Below are 21055 nucleotides of genomic sequence, written 5' to 3' on the forward strand. Positions count from 1 at the left end.
TCACAAAAAATTTATTTAAAAATCCTTTATAAAAGGTATATAATTAAAACACCCAATCGGGCAATATCACAGAACGTTTCCGGAATCAATATTCCATCATCGGTGTTTGTAAATGTACATGTTTACACTAAATACTTGTGTAAAAACCCGTTAAATGTTTTTAATTGGAATTTAAGTTACATTATTTTATCTTATATGCTGTGATGTTTAAGTTACAATTGGAATTGATAACATGGCAACGTAAGACTCCACTGGAGGTTGCTAGTCCTTAGACAAAGTGTCTACGAGGACTTGTTGATAGCAGCTCAAAACAGAATTCCTCAAAAATGGATATCAAGTATCCTCTCTTCAAAAAAGAAGACAAATCGGACCCAGAAAATTACAGAGGAATTAATTTATTAACCTTAACACAAAAATTACCAACCAAATTACAAATCTAAGGGATAACACATAAACACAACCAGGTTTTAAATCGGGAAGATCATGCACCGATGCTATATTTATAATGAGGCAAGTACCAGAGAAATCATTAGAATACAACCGGCATATCTATGTTTCGTAAACCTTAAAAAGGCATTTTACCGGGTAAAATTAAAGGACGTTATTTACTTATTGTACACCAGAGAGATACCTTTAGGTTTTTAACATACCTTTAATCAAAAAGGAAGACCAAAGCTAAGACCAATAAACCAAATAGAAATGATATAATAATCTTAAAAGTAAAATAAAGAAGAATCCTGGAAGAGGCCAAGATCCAACAAGGCTTGTCGAGCTAGGGATCATGATAATGATAATGATCCATTTCATTCATTTGTGCTCGACAATAGGGAGTTAAAACAGTAGAAAAATTCTCTATCTGCTCCCTTATTATATCATTAAATGTGTTTGGTTGTTCCTATCATTATGTATCATCCAATATATTTAAACACAAGAAAGAACTCAATCGTTATAGTTCACGTGAACGTTGAGTTGTAAAAGTAATTTAGAAAACATTAGTACTTATTCAAACATAAATAATTATGGTTCTAATGTTAACGTATTGAGTTGATTTTTGTTTTTTTATGTAGTTATCTAATTCTTAGTCTTAACAACATACACCATGTAAATATGTAACTTTTGCTACAAATAGATAACTTTAGTTACGTACAAGTATAACTGTTGCACGATGAGCCCAAATGGATTTCTACACATACCGAAGTATAGATTTAAAAGATATCTCTATAGTTAGAATAAATGTCATAACTTCGGAATTAGGTGCTGGTTTAGATACCTATTTATTGCATTTTAAAGATAACTGTTTTTAGAATGTTTGGGAACAGTTATTGTAAAATGGAATAAAGTTAAGTTACCTAGTTATAGTTTTAGATTATCGACATATTCTTCTAAGTAATAATAATATATTAGCACTTCGAGCAAAACAGGTTCATGGCTTGGTTTACAATCTTCCTCCATTCCTGTGTATTCTTCACTTTTCCTTTACAATTGCTTACGTTAAGATATCTTAGGCCGTCATTATCTTCATGACTTCATCTGGTTCTAGGCCTTTCTTTTACCTTTTATCACCTACTGTAGCGGTTAAAGATTTGTGGCATTCTAACTTGAGTTATTCTTTAGACATGTCCTAACCAGGATTTCATACTGCTTGATATTCATGGTTTTACGATCTTCCTCTACATCGTCTATCCACCTTTTACGGTGCCTTAATCTTGTTCTGTTTTCTTGTGATTTCAATCTGTGGATTATTCCTACAGCTCGATTATCTGGCATTCTTTCTAAGTGGCCACGTCAGTTTAGTCTTTGTGACGTTACAAATCTAACGATATCTACGCTCTGCATTAATCCATCCAGCTCATAGTTTATTTTTATTCTCCACGAACCATAGCTACAATGGGTTGGTCCAAATATATTTTTTAATATTTTCCGATCAAGTATTCTTAATTGATTTTCGTCAGTGGTTAAAAGGGTTCACGTTTTACATCCATTGGTGACATCTGGTCTATTTACTGTTTTGTAGATTCTAAGCTTAGGCTCACGATTCAGTAACTTACTTTTCATTAAGTCTTTGTATGCATAAAAGCACTTCATATAGCTAAGAATCTGTGCTTGTATTTCTTGACTGTCGTTGTTGCCGTCATTTATTATTAAGTCTAGGTAGGGAAAGGTGGAGGCATTTTCGTAAGTATTGTTGTCTACCTGCAAATTCTCATGACGATTCGACTTTGTGCACTCCATATATTTTGTTTTCCTTTCATTTATATTTAGACCAAACGCAGCAAATTTCCGTTTTAAATCTATACCTTTTTCACTTTGCTAATAATGTTGCTTATTATGGCAACATCATTACCATATGTACATATCTGAGTGGATCTTGTATTAATACAGCCGTTCATATCTAGTTTTCTGATAATAGCCTCCAAAGTTAGAGTAAAAAGTGTTGTTGAAAAACAACTATTCCTGTACTCCTATCAGGGATAGTTGTTTTTAAACATTTTTGTCTATATAGTCCATCAAATGCCTGTTTAAAATCAATATACAAGTTGTAAATTGGTATGTTATATCCAGCACATTTTTCGTGTATACCTCTCAACATATGTATTTGGTCTATAGTTCAACTGTTAAGTCTGAAACCACATTGGTATTCACCAATTATTTCTTTCAAAAATGATTTATGGTATACAATTCCTGATAATACCCTGTAGGTAACATTTACCACTGTTATGTCCCTATAATTTTCGCAGAGTCGTTTGTCTCCCCCTGTACCTAGAAAATATGATTCCTACTTTCCAATCCTCTGGGATGACCTCTAGTGTCCATATGTGGCAGATTAGTTTATGGATGCGCTTCCATAGCACATGTCCAACATTCTTTATTAGTTCTACAGTTATTCCATCTGTGCCAGGCGCTTTGTTATTTTTCAGATGTTTTATGGCGTATATAGTTTCTTTTAATGTTGATTCCTCAACTAATTGTTGCGCTTTGTGATGAATTATTTCTTCTTCTTGGTTTTGTTCTTTTTCTGGGTTAAAAATCTCTTGGAAATGCTCTTCCCACCTTTTCATTAGTTCCTCTTTTTCACTGATAATTGACTCGTTGTAGTTCTTGCACAATGTTGTTCTTGTCATGTGTCCTTGAGTGTACCGCTGGGTTTCCTTGTAAAATTTAGTAGTCTTTCTTCTGTTATGATAGTCTGTAATTTGTTGTATTTTTTATTAACATTTCTCTCTTTATCTTTCTACGTATTCTCCCTGCAACCCTTCTTAGTTCTTCATATGCCCTTCTATTCAATCGGGAATTCCTTTGTAAATTTCTTTTGCGTGAGGTTATTCTGCTGGTACTGATTCTTCTTCATATAATTTTTAAACATATATGTGTTCCATTTTCTTTGTCTGGCACCTTTCTCTTTTCTTACCATTCTAACTCTTTGTTTTATCTTCGATGTGACTAAGAAGTGATCGAATAGCAATTTGCGCCTCTACAAGGTCTAACATCTGTTACGGGGGTTGACTATCGCTTAGATAATAATATATGATCACTTTGATTAAATTTGTTAGTATCTGGTATCATTCAGGTTGCTTTGTTTATAATTTTGTAGGGGAAACATGTACTAACTAGTCTGAGTTTATTTTCCATTGTCAACTGTGCCACTCTTATACCGTTGTTGCAGTCATATCATGTAAGCTATGCTTACCAAAGGATTGTGCATATATTGGCTGTTTTAACAACTTGGCGTTTATATTACCCAGAACAATAACTGCATCTACATTTTGCACGTTTTCACATGCTCCTTATATAGTTCTTTTAACTATTTGTTTCTTCTTCGCGTCCACTGATTAATTTTTATTTTCCCGCCAAATATCATTCGAAGTATTTTTCTTTCTCATACTTGTAACATTGATTGCTCAGTTGTTTTCATAGTCGAGGTTCTTCTAACTATTGTTCACAATAATCTATCCAATTTTAGCTTGACATCTTTATTAAGTATCCAGGTCCCGCTTGCGTAAAGTACCGTCGGTTGAATAATAATTGTTGTTTATTCAATAATTGTACTGGTTTTTATATTGACCTCACACTTTTGTTGCAGAGTCCTACTTGGCTTTGCACCATTACAAGATAAGGAATGTTACGGAAAATATATTTATCGTTGTTACAGATAACGGAGAAAAAAATTAAACTATATTAATTTTCAGTATTTTATTTGTAAAATAAATTTTATTTCAAAATTAATGAAAGAATAATTCCAGAACATTAAAAATACCATTTAATCAATCAGCATCATCTGTAACAGTGTCTACATCTATATGTAATTCTTCTTGCGTTGAATCTGCTGCTGCATTTTCTCCATTTTGCCCTTCTCTAGAATGTCGCCATTTCATTCTTCTATTTTGGAACCAAACTTTGACCTGCGCATCAGTTAAACCAAGTGTAGCTGCCAGTTGTCTTCTAAAACATAATAATGTAGCCTTAGTAAACAAAAAAACATGTAACAAAGCTAAAATTGTAAAAAGGATAAAAAAAAGCAAACAAAAAAAGAACATATTTATTAGTGTATTAATTAATATATTCCACAATATAGTATTGTATTTAAGAATCTAAAACGTGAACTGTCAATATGTGAATCTGTGTGAAGCTGTGTGGCATACTGCGTGGGAAACTTCTGACTGACAATAATCCAGTTAACCGTCTGTGGAGAAATAGTGTAATCTTTTCTGGCCGGGTTGAAGTATATAGTTGAAAATTCAACCATAAGGCTGTTTTGAAAACCAGACGGTTGGACTAGCCACGTAAAGGCAGCCCGACAACGCACAAATAATCAACCGACTGCTGTAATACTACTCAATTCAGTAGAGCAGAGGATACGCTGCGCAGATTGCAACAGGGTGAAGTATCTATTCCAGGTGTTGCAAAAGTTTCCAACGATCCAATAAGAAGTGAATCTGAAGACACAATAAAATCGCCAAAAAATTGGATACTGTACCTTCAAGGTCAGTGGAAATGGAACCATCGGTTTCGTCATTTAGCTAGACAGCTATTTAAAACAAATATTGTTTACATTGCGACGATGCAACGCTGGTAGTGGATGTACAGATCAGTTGGGAGAGCACCAATTTTACACTAAGTGAATCATGCAGAAATCATCAGAGGTTCTGTCATAACCAAGTATCAGGTAGGCTACTGTTGCTCGCTGACCAGTTTTGTCTGAGATGGAGGCAGTAAATTACTGTATTTAATCTCGTCTATTATTTTTAAGTTAATGCTAGTTTTAAGTTAATGTTAGCATTTTATAGTTTCACTAATATATTTATTCTAAATGTAATTTTATTTATACTTTTATATATTGTTAACTATATCTAGATTTAGACATTTTTTTATATCATTAATATACTTTTTTATTTTATACATTGAGGCTTAAGAGTGAGACATTGAGTTTAAGATAATATTTTATGTTTACACATAACATACATAACTTATCAATATTAAAATTTGCTTTTATTCTGTCTGTCATTCCGTAATGAAAACTCCAGTACGACATATCTACCAAAACGCCACTGTATTTTAGCAATCAGTCTATTTGTATTATACGTCTATGGTACCAACTGCCATAAGTATTATTTTTTCATCTTTATTTGTAAAGTTTTTGCGTATTAAATATGTTGCACTAAGATAACCAAAAACTGACAGACTTTATGTGTATTGTATGTCAATTTTTTATGCCATGTTTTATAAATAATTAAAATTATTGATAAATTATTCTTCCGTATTTAAAATATGGGTTTAAATTATATTTTTATCAAAATATATCTATTGTTAAATTATCTCTAATCTTGTTCAGCTTTTTGCATATCAGTATTTAAAAAACTCTTAAATTAATGTAAACAAATTTGATTGTATACCTTCTAAATAGTATATAATTTTGGTATTACTCGTTAAAATCAATATTTACCTTCAGTAGATTGGTCTCGAAAAATTTTGGGAAATAGTATAAGCTTGAAATTGATACAAGAAATACCATATCTATTAAATTATCATAACCATTGGAATAGCGAATGTAACAGCTCTATATGAATCTGGCAAATTAGAACAGGGAGAGAAAATACTAGAAATTGATCAAAACTGTTTGAAAAACAATGTTTTAGATAAAACACGCTGAAGGAGTAGTGCCTCAATGCGAATAGTAAAACAAAACTTTATAAGAGACTCCAGAAACACAAATGCTTCATTTTGCCACTTATGCACGAATGTATGAGTGGCTCAAGAAACTGCTGAGTTCTCTCTCCTGCTATCACCTACTATGAAGCTTTTCAAATTTAAATTTTTCATCTTTCATCTTTTCAACTCATTCACTTACATAAAAACTAATATTGCACTACAAGATACCAGACGCATGGAGAAACAGCATAATGATACCAATGTTCAAGAAAGAAGATCAAGAAGACCCCAACAATTATAGAGGCATAAATCTACTTAACACCGCACTTAAGCTTACCGCAAAAGTCCTAACCAACAAAATCAATAAAATAACAACTTTATCATATATATAACAAGGATTCAGATCCGGAAGATACTGCGTAGACGCCGTATTTGTACTAAGACAAATAACAGAAAAGTCCATCGACTACAATAAATCAGCATATCTATGTTTTATAGACCTGATAAAGGCTTTTGATCGTATTCAAGTTGAAGACGTCTTACAACTACTGTATAAAAGAAAAATACCAATCAATCAATACAAATCATCCAAAACATTTAGTTCCATAATCAAATAAAGGCAAAGATAAATGGAAAACTAACACAGTGTATACCAGTATAAAGCGAAGTCAGACAGGGTGACTCGTTAAGCCCACTTCTGTTTAATATAATAATAGACGAAATTAAATGGACAAGCAGTACGTCAAGGCCATGGTTACAGAATGGGAAACAAAGAAATACAAATATTATAAGCTCCAAAGATTAACACACGCCTTCAATACAACAGCCAAAAAATACAATGATAAATGATAATATCAGCAGAAAAAAACAAAAGTATGACAACATCTAAATACCCACTACAATGTAAAATAAAAATTAATGGAAAAATAATAAAGCAGGAAGCAAGGTTTAGATCTCTGAAATACGGAGATATTAAAGAAGAAGTACAACAAAGCTTAAAGGCAAGTAAAACGGCGGGATCTCTTAATGACACAATCTGGAAGTATAAACACCTAAGACAAGACAAAAAAAAACAAGAATCTATTAAGCAGCAATTGGACCTATATTAACATACACGGCGGAGACAAGACCTGACATATCTAAAAGGAGACGACTACTAGAAACGACAAAGATGAAAATACTTCGACGAATATCATGGAAAAGTATGTTGGATAGGAAGAGAAGCAAAAACATAAAAAGAACATTCAATATATATATATATATATATATATATATATATATATATATATATATATATATATATATATATATATATATATATATATATATAATGGCTATACACCCCAAGCTGTGGGGTTAAACCGCAAATGCTTTCTAGATCCGAACATTCAATATAGAAGACATAAATCGATGGGTGACAAAACGGAAATAGGAGTAAAACGAACACAAATAGAATGGAAGAGGATAGGATAGTACGAATAGTACGAGATAAGTCACCAAATGGACGAAGAAGTATGTGCAGACCAAGAAAAAGATGGTGCGATAGTTTAAACAATTCAGGAGACTAATATTAAAGAAGAAACATACTTTAAAATCTACATACAAGAAGGAAGAAGAAGAAGAAGAAATTCATAAAACTGCTGGATAGCATATAATTTTGACGAAATGCTCCTAAAGATGCTCTGAGAGCGAAAGTAATTGTGCAAGATTTAATAAAAAACTGTGCTGGATATATGCTTTTTATTTGAATAAAGTATATAAGGAACTACAGAAAAAAAAAGAGTATATTCTACAGAGACTAGTCCACAGATTGAATATACGACTAAGGGCAAATGAATTTAATATGAGCATATCAGCACAGAAAACCAAAAAAAATAGTAATCATTAAAGAATCAACTAAAGTTAAGTTAGAGATTTACGTCAGCATTAAACAAGTAATAAAAGCAAAATATCCCGAAACGTGATTACGTCGTGATCTATTCAGCGAATTTTAAAAACTATTAATGTCATCCCTATTCTTATACAACAGTTAAAAGTTTAAAGGAAAAAGACTCTAATAAAATAATATAATTTGCAGAATATGTAACGATAAAATGTTAAGAAGGTGCCTAAAAAATTTTTGAAAAATATTACGTGCTGTGACGAATCAAAATTTACAAAAAATAAAATGTTGAATAACCAAAAACGGACTATTGAAGCGAAGTAAAGAAGTTTTCTTGAGTAAAAATGTCTTTTGTGCGACCAGAGAACCAGGTTGTAGCTCTCCACTTTTAGATGGTAACTAAACTAGCGGTTAGAAATTGCGAAAATAATTTTATTTATTTTCTAATAAATATTTTCTTAAGTAAAAGATATCCCAATATAATAAAAAAATTAAAAACCAATTATTTAGATTTAAAACTAAATAGAATGGAGAGAAATAGAGAAATAAATAATAGAAACTATTTTTCATAACGACCGAGATCCTTCTCATTGTTTCAAAATGGTAAACCAATTTTTGGAAACAATATTCCTTTTATATGGCCCTTTTGACCATCATTAACACCTCTAGATTTTCTTTATAAGGGGCTAAATAAATAATGAAGTATATTCCCATCGCTGTACAATAAAGGAAGAGTGTAGAGTTCTCAATGCATTTAATTCTCTTTCTGCAGTAATGATTAGAAGTGCAACAAACGAAGGCTTAATAAAAATGCCTTTCAATTCTTGGAGTTCAAGGACAAAATTTTGAAAACTTGTTATAAGTTGTTATAATAATGTATGTATGCGGAAATTAAACAAGAAAATTATAAGCTTCACTTTGTTTGTGTACTTCTTGTTAAAAACAACCAAAATATGTTCAATTTTTAAGTATCCTCTTAATCTTTTCACAATGTTACGGATAGGTCGTGATCAATCTGGATATCTTGTAGCAAATAAAGCATAAAAAATGTTGGTGCTTTAGCTGCTCCTAAAAATAACAAAGTTCTGAATACAACCAATTGGGAAAACAAAGTATACACATTCAAATGAGGAAATATTTAAACCCTTTCGAGACGGTTTTTTTTTTAACGGGATTTAAAAACATATTTTTGTGGTTTTTTATTTTTATATACACAAATATACCCTCTTTTGACAAAACATGTTAATAAAAACGTTAGAGTGTTAGTGGGGGTGTTGGTACATATAGGTACCATTAGTCTTGTGTAATGGCACGTATGTGTACCAACAGTCCTACATAAAAATATTATTAGTATATTTTTATTACTTTATTACTCAAAAATATAAAACAATTAGGTACTCAAAAATACAAAATATTATTGATCTTTTTACATAAAGGAATGTCACATTCTTTGCAAATGGTTTTTGTACGTGTTTGTGTTTAATTATCAGTGCAACTTTTACATCGTCTTCTTGTGTTTTCTTCAAGTGGAAGATGTAATGACACACCATCGAAACGTTTTATTTTTATAGATATTCTTAGATAAACGTCGTATAGCAGAAATTTTTTGTCCTTCAGCAATCATTTCTTCTGTCAGAGGTACCAGAAATTGTATCAGAGGAATTTTTTTCTTATTTCTTTCATTACAAATAATCCATGAGTTTACAACTGACATCATAAGTAAACGATGGAATACTTTTTTCCACCATTTGTTTGATTTACGATCTAAATCGTACAATCCTACCATTTGGTCCACTAGGTCAATCCCACCCATAATTTTCCTGTAGCACGCTATCATTTCTGGGCAAGGCACATTTACTTTCAAGCCATCTCTCATGGTTTTATTGATAGATGAAACATTGTCATTATGGCAATTACTCAGCATCAAGACTTCCTTGGTGTCCTGCCATTTCACAAACATTAGTCCATTTTCATTGCACTGAAATAAGTATTCACCTCTTCGCAATTTATCTTTTATTTTTGGTAAGTTTTATCTATTCTAGTACCCATTGCTGCGTACTGTAGATTTTCCAATAGACAAACCGAAGTAAAAAAGCGATCAAAGCAAAAGGTTATATCTCTTTCTTTTGCTGTGGAAAAAGTTTGTTCAGTATACGTTCCCCAAGAGTTCCTTCTATATATTCAGTTTCACGATCTGTATAAATGTTGAAGTCGTAGGTATATCACATAAACGAGTCTGACCTAATCCACATTTTGATTCCCCTTTTTACTGGTTTTAGCGGCATATACTGCTTGAGTGATGGTCGACCTTTGAATTTCGTCATGAACTCGTCAACCAAGCTTCTCTTGGTTTCCTTGGTGATGCAAAATACATTTTTGAAGGTATAACTTTGAATCTGTTACGGAATATTGCCTTTTGAATCGAGACGTTTCCAAGTGAAGGATGTGTTGACCAATATTTACTGATTTTTGGTACATGGTTGTAGCACATGACTAGCATGCAACCAAGAACAATTTGAACTTCGCCTAAGTCAGTTTATTTCAGACGAGCGTTTCTTCTTGACTGTTTCTTACATATGAATCGGTGTAAACAAAAATATTCTAAGTCGTTTTTTTTTTTCATTTTTGACATTTTGATGAAAAATTGTTCTATGAACAGAAGAGCATCTTTTGGTTCAAAAACATTCTAAGTCTCTACTCTCCATGTATATTAAATAAAAAACTGAAATATATTATTGTAGACTAAAAGATTCTATGTTAGTGATTCTATTTAGAATGTTTTTGTAGGCAACACTATTAACATATGTGTTTTTACTGTATTAATGTGTTCTGTGAATTCCTAACAAAATTAAAAAACCACATGTTTATTTTACGTACGAGGTAATTGTGGGTGAAACCAGAGAAAAGATATGTATAGAAGCATTTAAGTCGCTCTATGCAATTAAAATAAATCGTATTAGAAGGCTTCGTTCATTATTATTATTAATGGGTAAAACCCCGAAGGATCTTCGTGGGAAAAAATTGGGCACTAATGCAATCAGTGCTCATACCATGCTATTAATAAGACAACATATTGAAAGTTATCCATTAAAAGAAAGTAAATAGGCAGGAAAGACAAAATATTTGGACGCAAGACTGAATATTTCAATTTTATATAATATGTTTAAAGAGAAATATCCCAAATCAAAATGCAGCTATGAGTTTTTCTTAAGGTTTTTCAAGGACAACTTCAATTTACGATTTGGTTGCCCCCAGATTGATTCATGCTGTACTTGAGAAGAACTAAATTTAAAACTGAGAAGTCCTCATCTTAGTGATACAGCAAAAAGAAATTGTTGCTGAATTGATGATTCGCAAGCGTAGATCAAAAAAATTCTACAATCAATTAAAAAGAGAAACTAACCAAGAAACTAAAGCAAAAAAACCACATGTGTTAGCAATAGGTTTCGATTATATGTAAAATATACCGCTGCCCATGATTCCAGTACAGCAAACCTTTTATTTGAGACAACTAACGGTGAATGTGTTTTGCATTCATAATGTAAAAAGCAAGTCTAATATTTTTCTATACAATGAAAGGACCGCCAGAAAAACTTCGGATGAGGTTTGTTCTTTTGTATATAATTATTTAAACTCTGCTCCTCCTCAGTTTACGGAAGTCCACATTTACTCGGATAATTGCGAAGGTCAAAATAAGAACCATACATTAAACAGAGTGTTTTTAGCCCTTACCGACAGTGGTCGATTCAATCGAATTGAGCAATATTATCCCATTAGAGGACAATCCTTCCTTGTGACAGAGAATTTTCAATCATCAAAAGAAAACTAAAAAGACATGATAGGATATACACCTTATAAGAGATAACCGAACTTATTATTACTTCGAGTAATACGATAGATAAGTTTACAATCAAAGAAGTTAGTACAAAAGATATACTAGATTTTCAACATTGGTGCCCAACCTACTATAAAAAGACGTGCATTTCTGAGGAAACAAGAGGAAAACGTGTTCCTGTTAAGGATAAGATATCTTTTGGCATAAGTTCTTTCATGCGCTTTACCTATGGAACAGATTGTTTGTAGGTCTTTTATTGATGGGTTCATGGAACAAACCTATAAACTTTCTTAAGTTAACAATCAATCAATTGAATTTCTCACAATACTTTGTTATCCATCCGGTAAAGTACCACTTAAACAAGTGAGGCTCCAAGTTATTGGTAAGTTGTTACCTTATATACCTGATAGTGTCAGACAGTTTTATGACGAATTAATGGAGTGGCCAACAACTGATAGTCCCACTACTGGGGAAGATGAACATGACATCCAGTAGGAGGAAACATGGGATTTTGTAACATTCAAAAAATGACTGAATGTGTGTATTTAAAACTTTTACTTAAAAATTGAATTTTTTAGGTTAAATATACATTTTTTTAAACAAAATGAAGGTTTTTTTGTGTCATCTTGAGAATGTGAACAAAAAAGTTCTAAGTCGACCACATTTGAACATTAATATCATATATGTACACCTATTATTTTGCACTGAGAAATATAAAACATTACATCTAAAAGTGTCAAAAATATTCTCAAATTTTTTGGTAATAATTTAGATGACTAATACAGATCTATACAGTTTTTTTTCAGTTTCCCGAAAAAATGGTTTTCATAAAAACGTTTTTGTTGACACCGATTCATATTTAAATCCTTTCATTAGTACATTGAGCAATATACGTATACAAAGAACGTGGAAACAACTATTTGAAATATTTGGTATGGCGACAAGTTAGATTGTATGCCAGCATCCAGTGTACAAGTACGTTGACTTGAAATTTGTTTTTCGAAGCAAAACGTTTATTTGGTGTTGACCACAACACAAAAGGACTACTAGGTGTGGCAGTTATTTCTAAAGTTTTCTGTATATCTCGAACTTCTAACTAGCTCTCTGATTCTGATTCTTTATCAGAAGTTTCAGTTATCTTGGCAGTCCTCGTTTGATTCCGATTCATCATCAGAAGGTTTATACATCTCATCACTACTTTCAGACACGGAAAATGACAATTCTGCATATTATTTAAGTTCTTCTTGTGTAAGTGGTCTTTTCTGATCCATATCTAAAAATGACATGAATAAGACTAATAGTACACTTACATACCGTACTATAAGACTATTGGTACTTATTAGTACGATAGACTTTATAAACAGTCAAATGTTTATTTTACTATAAATAAATAACAATCTAAATATACTTACTATAAAAAGACACAAAAACAAATATATGTGAAATGTCTGCAATGAAACAAATGTCTGTGAAATGATATAATTCAATGTAACTATTATTTTTATCAAAAAACAATATATTTATGCTGACTGCACCAACCAACACATCTAAAACTCGCAAATTTGAGGTTAACTAAAATATTTTACGAGGCTACACGTGTACGTGACTCAAACGATACAATAGAGAACTGACTGGTGCATTTTTAAATATAATTTTAACGACAAAACAATATTTTAGGCTCCTATGCAAACATAGTGGTACACATATGTACATGGAGTCTCGAAAGGGTTAAAGCAGGACAAGACACATTGTATCAAGTTAAGGATAATGATAATAAATCGATAACGCGAAGTTCATGCAATTAGTCATCAACGTTCTGCAAGAAGAGGACACTTAAAGAAAATTAAGTCATGATTTGAGAGTTTTATTATACATGGTAATTTTATGATTAATAATAATTTATAACAACACTCTTTACAAAAAGTTTTAAAAATTGAAATCTCATTTTTTAGATTATCATTTTTATAAACAAATAAAATTGTCGATAGATTATTGTTCCGTATTCCAAATAAAGGGTTAAAAATAATTTTTTATTAAAATTTACGTATTGTTAAATTATCTACAATCTTGTACAGATTTTTGCATATCAGTTTTTAAAAAGCACTCAACCACGTAAAAATGAATTTGATTGTGTAATGATTTTAATAAGTTAGGCGATTAAGAACATAGGTTAAAATATGTAACCTTCGAAATAATTGTCAAGATGTGTACAATCTTATTTACCACTCTGAGATAACAAAAAAATTTAGAAGTAGAATTTGTACATAGAACGTAGTACTCTATAGTAGCAGCAAAGCTGTATTAAGCTGTAAACTAAATGAAACAGCTGAATATTGGTATTTTAGGAATCAGCGAAACGAGATGGCATTTCAAACGAAATATTTTAACAACAAGTCACAACCTTCTACAATTCTGGATCAACAAATAACAATTCACAGCACAAAAACGGCGTTGGGTTACTAATAAGAAACAAAACAAGAAATAGTAATAAACTTGGATCTCTTGGATCGAATTATAGTGATACAACTAGCGGGTAAACCATTTACATCATGATCCAAGTATATGCGTTCACGTCAGAAAAAGCAGATTAAGTTTTTGAAAGTTTTACGAACAACTACAAGAAGTGTCGATCACTTAAATCACAGGAAATATTTACATAATAATAGGTAATTTCAACGCAATTGTAGGACATGTAGAAGTAATTCAAAGTTTTATAGGTCGGTTAGACATAGGTAAAACGATTGATGGGTAATAAAGGTTAATTGATTTTTATATGGAAAATTACCATTAACAATATCTATTTCAATTTGCATCCAACACGTTTCGACATGGAAATCTTTTAAAGATACTCCCCAATAGAGAGTGAGTAGATTATTTTAACCTTCGTCTATATCCCTAAGTTTTAAATGCTTCAAGTCTGTTTAAACTGGCAAATTTTAGCGCCCACTCTTCAACTCCATATAACAGTCTGGATTATGTGCAGCACTTTGAAAAATTGTATCTTATTTGCAGATCAAGTGATCTATCACATAAGAGACTTTCCATTTTTAAAATATTTATCCTGGCCATTTCAATTCGGGTTCTGATTTTTATGTCAAAATTCAGAGCTTCACTGATCTAACTGCTTAAGTATTTATGCTTTGGTAATTTCCTTGACATATACATTTATGTGCACTAGTTGATCTGGATTCCGGTTTACCACTAATATTTTCGTTTTTGAGTTTTGATTTTTAGACCCAATAGATCTCCTTCCACTGATATATTGTCAAGTAGACACTGTACGCTTTCAGGACTCTCTGCAATTATAACTGCGTCTTCGATATATCTTATTTATTAATTGATCATTAACTGTTATGCCATTTTCTGAGCATTTAATTAAGTTTTAAAATTTAATCTCAGAATACATTTTAAGTAGCATAGGGATCATTACGCAGCTCTATCTCAACCCACTTTTACTTGGGACAGCTTTTGTTAGTATATTTTTTAACTGTACTGTTTTTACCTGGTGTTCATATAGGTATTGAATTTTTGCTAGTCATTAGACTAGTACTTAGAAAAGAAATAAAGAAGCTCACTGGGAAATTGCTACCTCCTGGGTCGTGTGGAAATGGACTTTATTTTATGTGAATTTATTTAATAATAGACTTTTAAAACTTTTGATTATATTAAAGTACTTGCTACCAACCAACCCTCTACATGAAGATATAGATTTTGTTTTACATCTAAAGAACTGTTCCAAGAAATATCGCAATATGTTTCTTGTTATTTTTAAATAATATTTTAATATTGGTAAAAATATATACGTTTTAGTATTACATTATATTGTTACATCGGTGTAACATAATTACCAGAAATACTTGAAAACACCTGTATCATCACATATTACTGAATAACAATTGGATTTGTACTTAAACTATTTCCGGTTGACAACATTCTGTTTAAAGAAATTATTTAAAATATTTTTAAAATATTTAATGTAATGACAATTAATGTAATGACAATTATTAATTTAATGACAATTTATGTTGAAGTGAAGGAGTGAAAATTTGCACTTCTTTCAATGTTATCCAAGTAAGTAATATATATTGTTTAATCACGCCTTCCTTACTTTATTCGTTTAGGGTCCAAGACGTGTTCAATAACACATATCGCATAAATTTTGTTGTCTTTAACATTTTTTAGTATAAGCTGTTCTATGCTCAATAAGTGTACCTGATTCCTTATACAGTGTGACCCAATTAGATTGGAAACACCTCTATAAAATTGTTAACTAAGTTGTTAACCGATTTTAACCAAATTTTTTTTTAAAGTCATGTAATAAAAGGTCTATTGCGGGACAAAATATGAAATATTTAGTTAAATTTTCACGGCAGTCTACGATACTTTTTCTTCGTCGAAAGTGGAGAATTTGTATTAGCGATTTTTTTAGTAAAAAAATTTCTACGCCACTGGATTTAGAGTGGCTTCAAATAGCTATAACAAAAATTTCATTAAAATATATTTATTAATAACGAAGTTATGACAACTTAAAATTTTAAAACTCACTAAGAAAAAAACTCTGTATTAACGTTAAAAAAAACACTCTGTATTAACAGAAACATGGAAACATAATTTTAGTTTAAATCCCAGTTGCCTTTACTAATCCACCATCTAATTAGATACATTTGTCGTAGCGTTTATGAATATTTCTAATTACATTTCTTAGTTGTTGGGGAGTAATTTCTGCACATGCCTGTCGAATTCTTGTACGAAGTTCGTTTACGTCTCTTGCACGGGTTTGGTAAACTTTTTGTTTGATAACTCCCCAGAGAAAGAAGTCTAAAATTGTGAGATCTGGGTAGCCAATCTGTCAACGGACTACCCCGGCCTATCCAACGGTTCGGATAATTTTCATTTAGCCATTGCTTCACGGTTCTGGCGTAATGAACAGGACACCCATCCAACTGGATATACAAATTTAATCGTCCATTAATTGGAATCTCATGAAGAGTATTCCACAAGTGGGTGTTTAAAAATTCTAAAAAGTTCTGTGAGTTCAAGTTTTCTTCAAAAAAGAAAGGACCAATAACTCGCTCGTTCAGTATACCACACCAGACATTGATTTTTTGAGAATACTGGCTTTTACAATTTATTACCCAATGGGGATTATCTGCTGTCCAATAGCGACAATTCTGTGATGATACTTCTCCATTTGTAATGAAAGTGGCTTCGTCGGTAAACAACACGTTTTTTAGAAAATTTATATTGTTTAAATATTCCCCTTGGGCCCATAAACAATATTCTAAACGTTTTGCTTCGTCGCCTTCTTGTAATGTGTGTAAGAATTTTGGTTTGAAAGGTTTAATATTATTTACCTTAATACATCGCCGAATACTCTCTCGAGGCACATTCAAATATAAACTGGCATTCCTTAAACTGGCATTAGGGTTATTTCTGATATGATCTAAAATGATTTGATCATTTCCTCTTCTTCTTTGTAACGGGTTATTTTTTAAAATTAGTTTTGATACTGCACCATATTCATTAAATATTCTATTTATTTTGTTTGCCGTACCGCAACTAATATTAGGACAATCCACATGTCTGTCATTAAATATTGTACAAACTTCCCTGTCACTTCTATCGTTATCTCCCAAAAGACGTATAATTTCAATTTTGTCTCTCAAACTTAATCTTGCAGCCATGACACAAAATATTGTTAAAAGAATTTGAAGTAAATATTGTTGCAGATATTATGGATAAATTTATGCTAGCACTGAAATTTGTATGACACAAATAATGTCATACAGTAATATCGTTGTCATGGCAACTGAGATTTAAGTTGTAGCATGTAAAGTTAATAATAATGTAAGTGCGTTACTTGCATTAAATTTTTATGCTATTTTAAACATTTTTTTGTCTAGTAGTGGTTTATTATAAAAATTATTTGAAAAATAATTAGTTTTATGGTTATCTGTTGATACAGGGTGTTCTTTTTTGACTCGTAGCTTAGTGAGTTTTAAAATTTTAAGTTGTCATAACTTCGTTATTAATAAATATATTTTAATAAAATTTTTGTCATAGCTATTTGAAGACACTCTAAATCCAGTGGCGTAGAAATTTTTTTTAATAAAAAAATCGCTAATACAAATTCTTCATTTTCGACGAAGAAAAAGTATCGTAGACTGCCGTGAAAATTTAACAAAATATTTCATATTTTGTCCCGCAATAGACCTTTTATTACATGACATTAAAAGAAAATTTGGTTAAAATCGGTTAACAACTTCAAATTTTATAGAGGTGTTTCCAATCTAAATGGGTCACACTGTATATTGCTTTTAAACGTTTTTCTTTTTTTGTTGTTGCTATATTTGTATTTTCAACAATCTATATAATATCGTCTTATTTTTAGTTAGAAACATTAATAATAATTTTTCAGTTTACTTTTTTGAGTTTAATTAAGTTTTTTTTTTTTTTTTAATGGTAAATATTAATTTGATGGTCCCCTTTCAGGTACAAAAAGGATATACACATACCATACATACACATACCATATATCAGTCGGTGAGATAAGTACTGTAAACTTAGGGTGTCTATTAGACTTCTTGATAACCGCAGCTCTAGAACAACAAGAATTGGTTAGAGACCCACAACATCCCATTTGTGACCAAATATGAGATTCTCCCAAATGTACCTCAGACTCGACGAATTAAAATTTTTTTAGCAAAATTAAGTAGAAAAGTATTCGCACCATATAAAAGTGATGTATGTACAATTTTAATTTGTTAATAAAATTTAACATTATTTATCGAGTAGTAACTTGTTTGTTAGTAAATAATTTTTTGGGAGGAGAAAAACCAACCTGTCAGGTTTTGTGATGTACTTCTGTAGCTGGAATCTCCTTTCGAGTCCTTTTCTTTGTAAATTACTGAACACAGCTCTAGACCAAGAACGTTTTCTTTTGTTTTGATTCGAGGAACACGTTGATAAGTTTGTAGATGAATGTGTAGGTGAATGGCTATCAGCTATTCGGATACCTGTAAAAATTTAACATACATTAATACTTTTCCAGATCTAAAGTCATTTTCACATTATTGTTAATACCAATAACTGTAGCACAATATATACTTGATGCTTTGATGATGGATTTCTGATGCTTATACTCAACATTTTAGTCTAAATCTTCGTGTTACGATAAATTAAAAAAAAAAGACTAACGAAATAAGTTATTTTCAACTCATTTTGAGTTTTAAAAAAGCTTTAGAAGAAGCTATAAAATAGGCAGTGATCACTACTTACTGAAAACTTCATCTAACAGCAAAGAAATAGAAATAAAAATTACAAAAGACACGTATAAGAAATACAAGGAAATAATTAAAATACCTAAACTAAGAGAAGAAACAACAAAAATCATATATAAGGAGGAGTTAAAGAAGGAAATGGACAAAAACAAAAATATTAGACGAAGAATGGAGAAAATTTAGAAATGCTATCATAAATATAGCAAAACTAAGTTTGTGGGGCCAAAAGAAATAATAAGAAACGAAAAGGACACTATGGTGGAATAAAGAGGTAACAATCGAAATTAAAGAAAAGACAAAACACGACAAAAATATAAAAGATATAAAATACAGAGAATAAAAGCTAAAGAAATGGTCAAAAATGAGAAAAAGAGAAGCTAGGACAAGTTTGAAAAAAAAAATGGTAGAAAACAGTAATGAATAAATGTAAAATTGTTTTATAGAATACTGAACAACCTACGAATCAACAAGGAAATAAAATTAAAACAAATAATGATCAAAAACGGAACAATATTAATCGATGACATGGATATAATATAAAGATGGAGAGAATATTTCGAAGAACTGTTTAAAGGAGAGCAAGGAAAAGCAAAGGAAAATGAAAACAAAGTAATTAGCGGATTAGAGAAAAACAGAGGAAAAATAAATTATATAGGAAGAACTAGAGGAAGCAATAGAAAAGATAAATACTGGAAAAGCTCCTGGGTGCGATAAAGGTAGTCCAGAGATGTTAAAATATATGGGAGAAAAAGCATAGAAAAGATTATTATACATCCTAAATCTAATATGAAAGAACAAAATACTGCCGAGAGAATGGTCAAATGCGTTAGTGCAATACAATAAAGAAAACACAAGAGACTGTCAGAACCAATGACGTAAAATATATATTATACGTCATTGGTCAGAACTATAGAGGCTGAACCCTACTTCATGTAGCAGCAAAACTATACGAAATAAAGATTCAGAAAAGGACATAAAACACAAGATCGTATTATATTTACTATACAACAGATTGTGTAGAAAGACCTAAAGAATAATAAAAAAGTGTAAGTAAGTTTTATATACATGGAAAGAGCATTTGATTAAATCGAAAGGAAAACTATATGGGAGAGCCTGAACTTATGGCTCTCTAAGAAATATAAATTAATAGCAGATGGCAGGGATGTAATATTCTACATAAAAATAGGTAGGCTATAATGATACCTTTTAGTAGCGAATGAAATCTATCCTCCTAGACGAATCCTGTTATCAATGTCTAAATAGTGGAAATAAAAGTAATCACAGACCAAGATTGAGGTAAAAAGGTCATGTAGACAAAGCAGGGAGAAAGATTGGAACGGCAAATTGCCAAAGGTTGTCAATGGACAGGAACGACTGTCGTGATAAACTAAGGAAGGTTGAGGGTTAAGTAGGGATGTAGTGCCATTGATGATTATGATGATTATTCTAAGATGTTTGAATATTTTTTTGTTTAATGTTTGACATTAAAGTCTGGAGATAATCCAACACGTATAATAAAAAATCAGGTAGATTGCATACTTATGACCAAAAGATTTATGAACTCCATCAGTAGAGTCACAACATACCCTGGAGCAGATATTGGATCTAATCACAACCCTCTAAGCGCCGATACAAGGGTCAGGCTAAAACAAATAGAGAAAAAACATCAGCAAACAAATTTTACTATTTTAGATTTCAACAAAAGTAAAATTGAAAATGACGTAAACGGTTACATGAAGAAAATGGGAACAAGCGAAACATAAAAATTATTTCATTAATATTTGACCAAAATACTAGAAGAACATAGTGTAACTAATAGATTCAAAAAAAAAACAATGGATGATAGAAGAAATACTAGACCCTATGAAAGAAAGAAGACAATACAAAAATAAGGCATATGAATACAAAAGA

General features: G+C 31.1%; 1 protein-coding gene across 4 annotated transcripts in view; it reads right to left on the reverse strand.

The window, feature by feature from the left end:
* Positions 1-4176: 4176 nt before the first annotated feature.
* Positions 4177-21055, reverse strand: part of H2.0 (Homeodomain protein 2.0) — a 160288-nt gene continuing 143409 nt past the window's right edge. For 3 of the 4 annotated variants that reach the window (XM_072520219.1, XM_072520217.1, XM_072520218.1), the window contains exons 3-4: positions 18706-18880; positions 4177-4440 (exon numbers count right to left, since the gene is read on the reverse strand). In XM_072520219.1, coding sequence (XP_072376320.1) covers positions 4263-4440; positions 18706-18880 — 353 coding nt within the window. In that variant the 3' untranslated portion in view covers positions 4177-4262. Of the gene's footprint in view, positions 4441-18394; positions 18464-18705; positions 18881-21055 lie in introns of all 4 variants that reach the window. The other variant, XM_072520220.1, reaches the window with a different exon arrangement.

The sequence above is a fragment of the Diabrotica undecimpunctata genome, chromosome 1, assembly GCF_040954645.1.
Source record: "Diabrotica undecimpunctata isolate CICGRU chromosome 1, icDiaUnde3, whole genome shotgun sequence".
Classification (NCBI taxonomy): domain Eukaryota; kingdom Metazoa; phylum Arthropoda; class Insecta; order Coleoptera; family Chrysomelidae; genus Diabrotica; species Diabrotica undecimpunctata.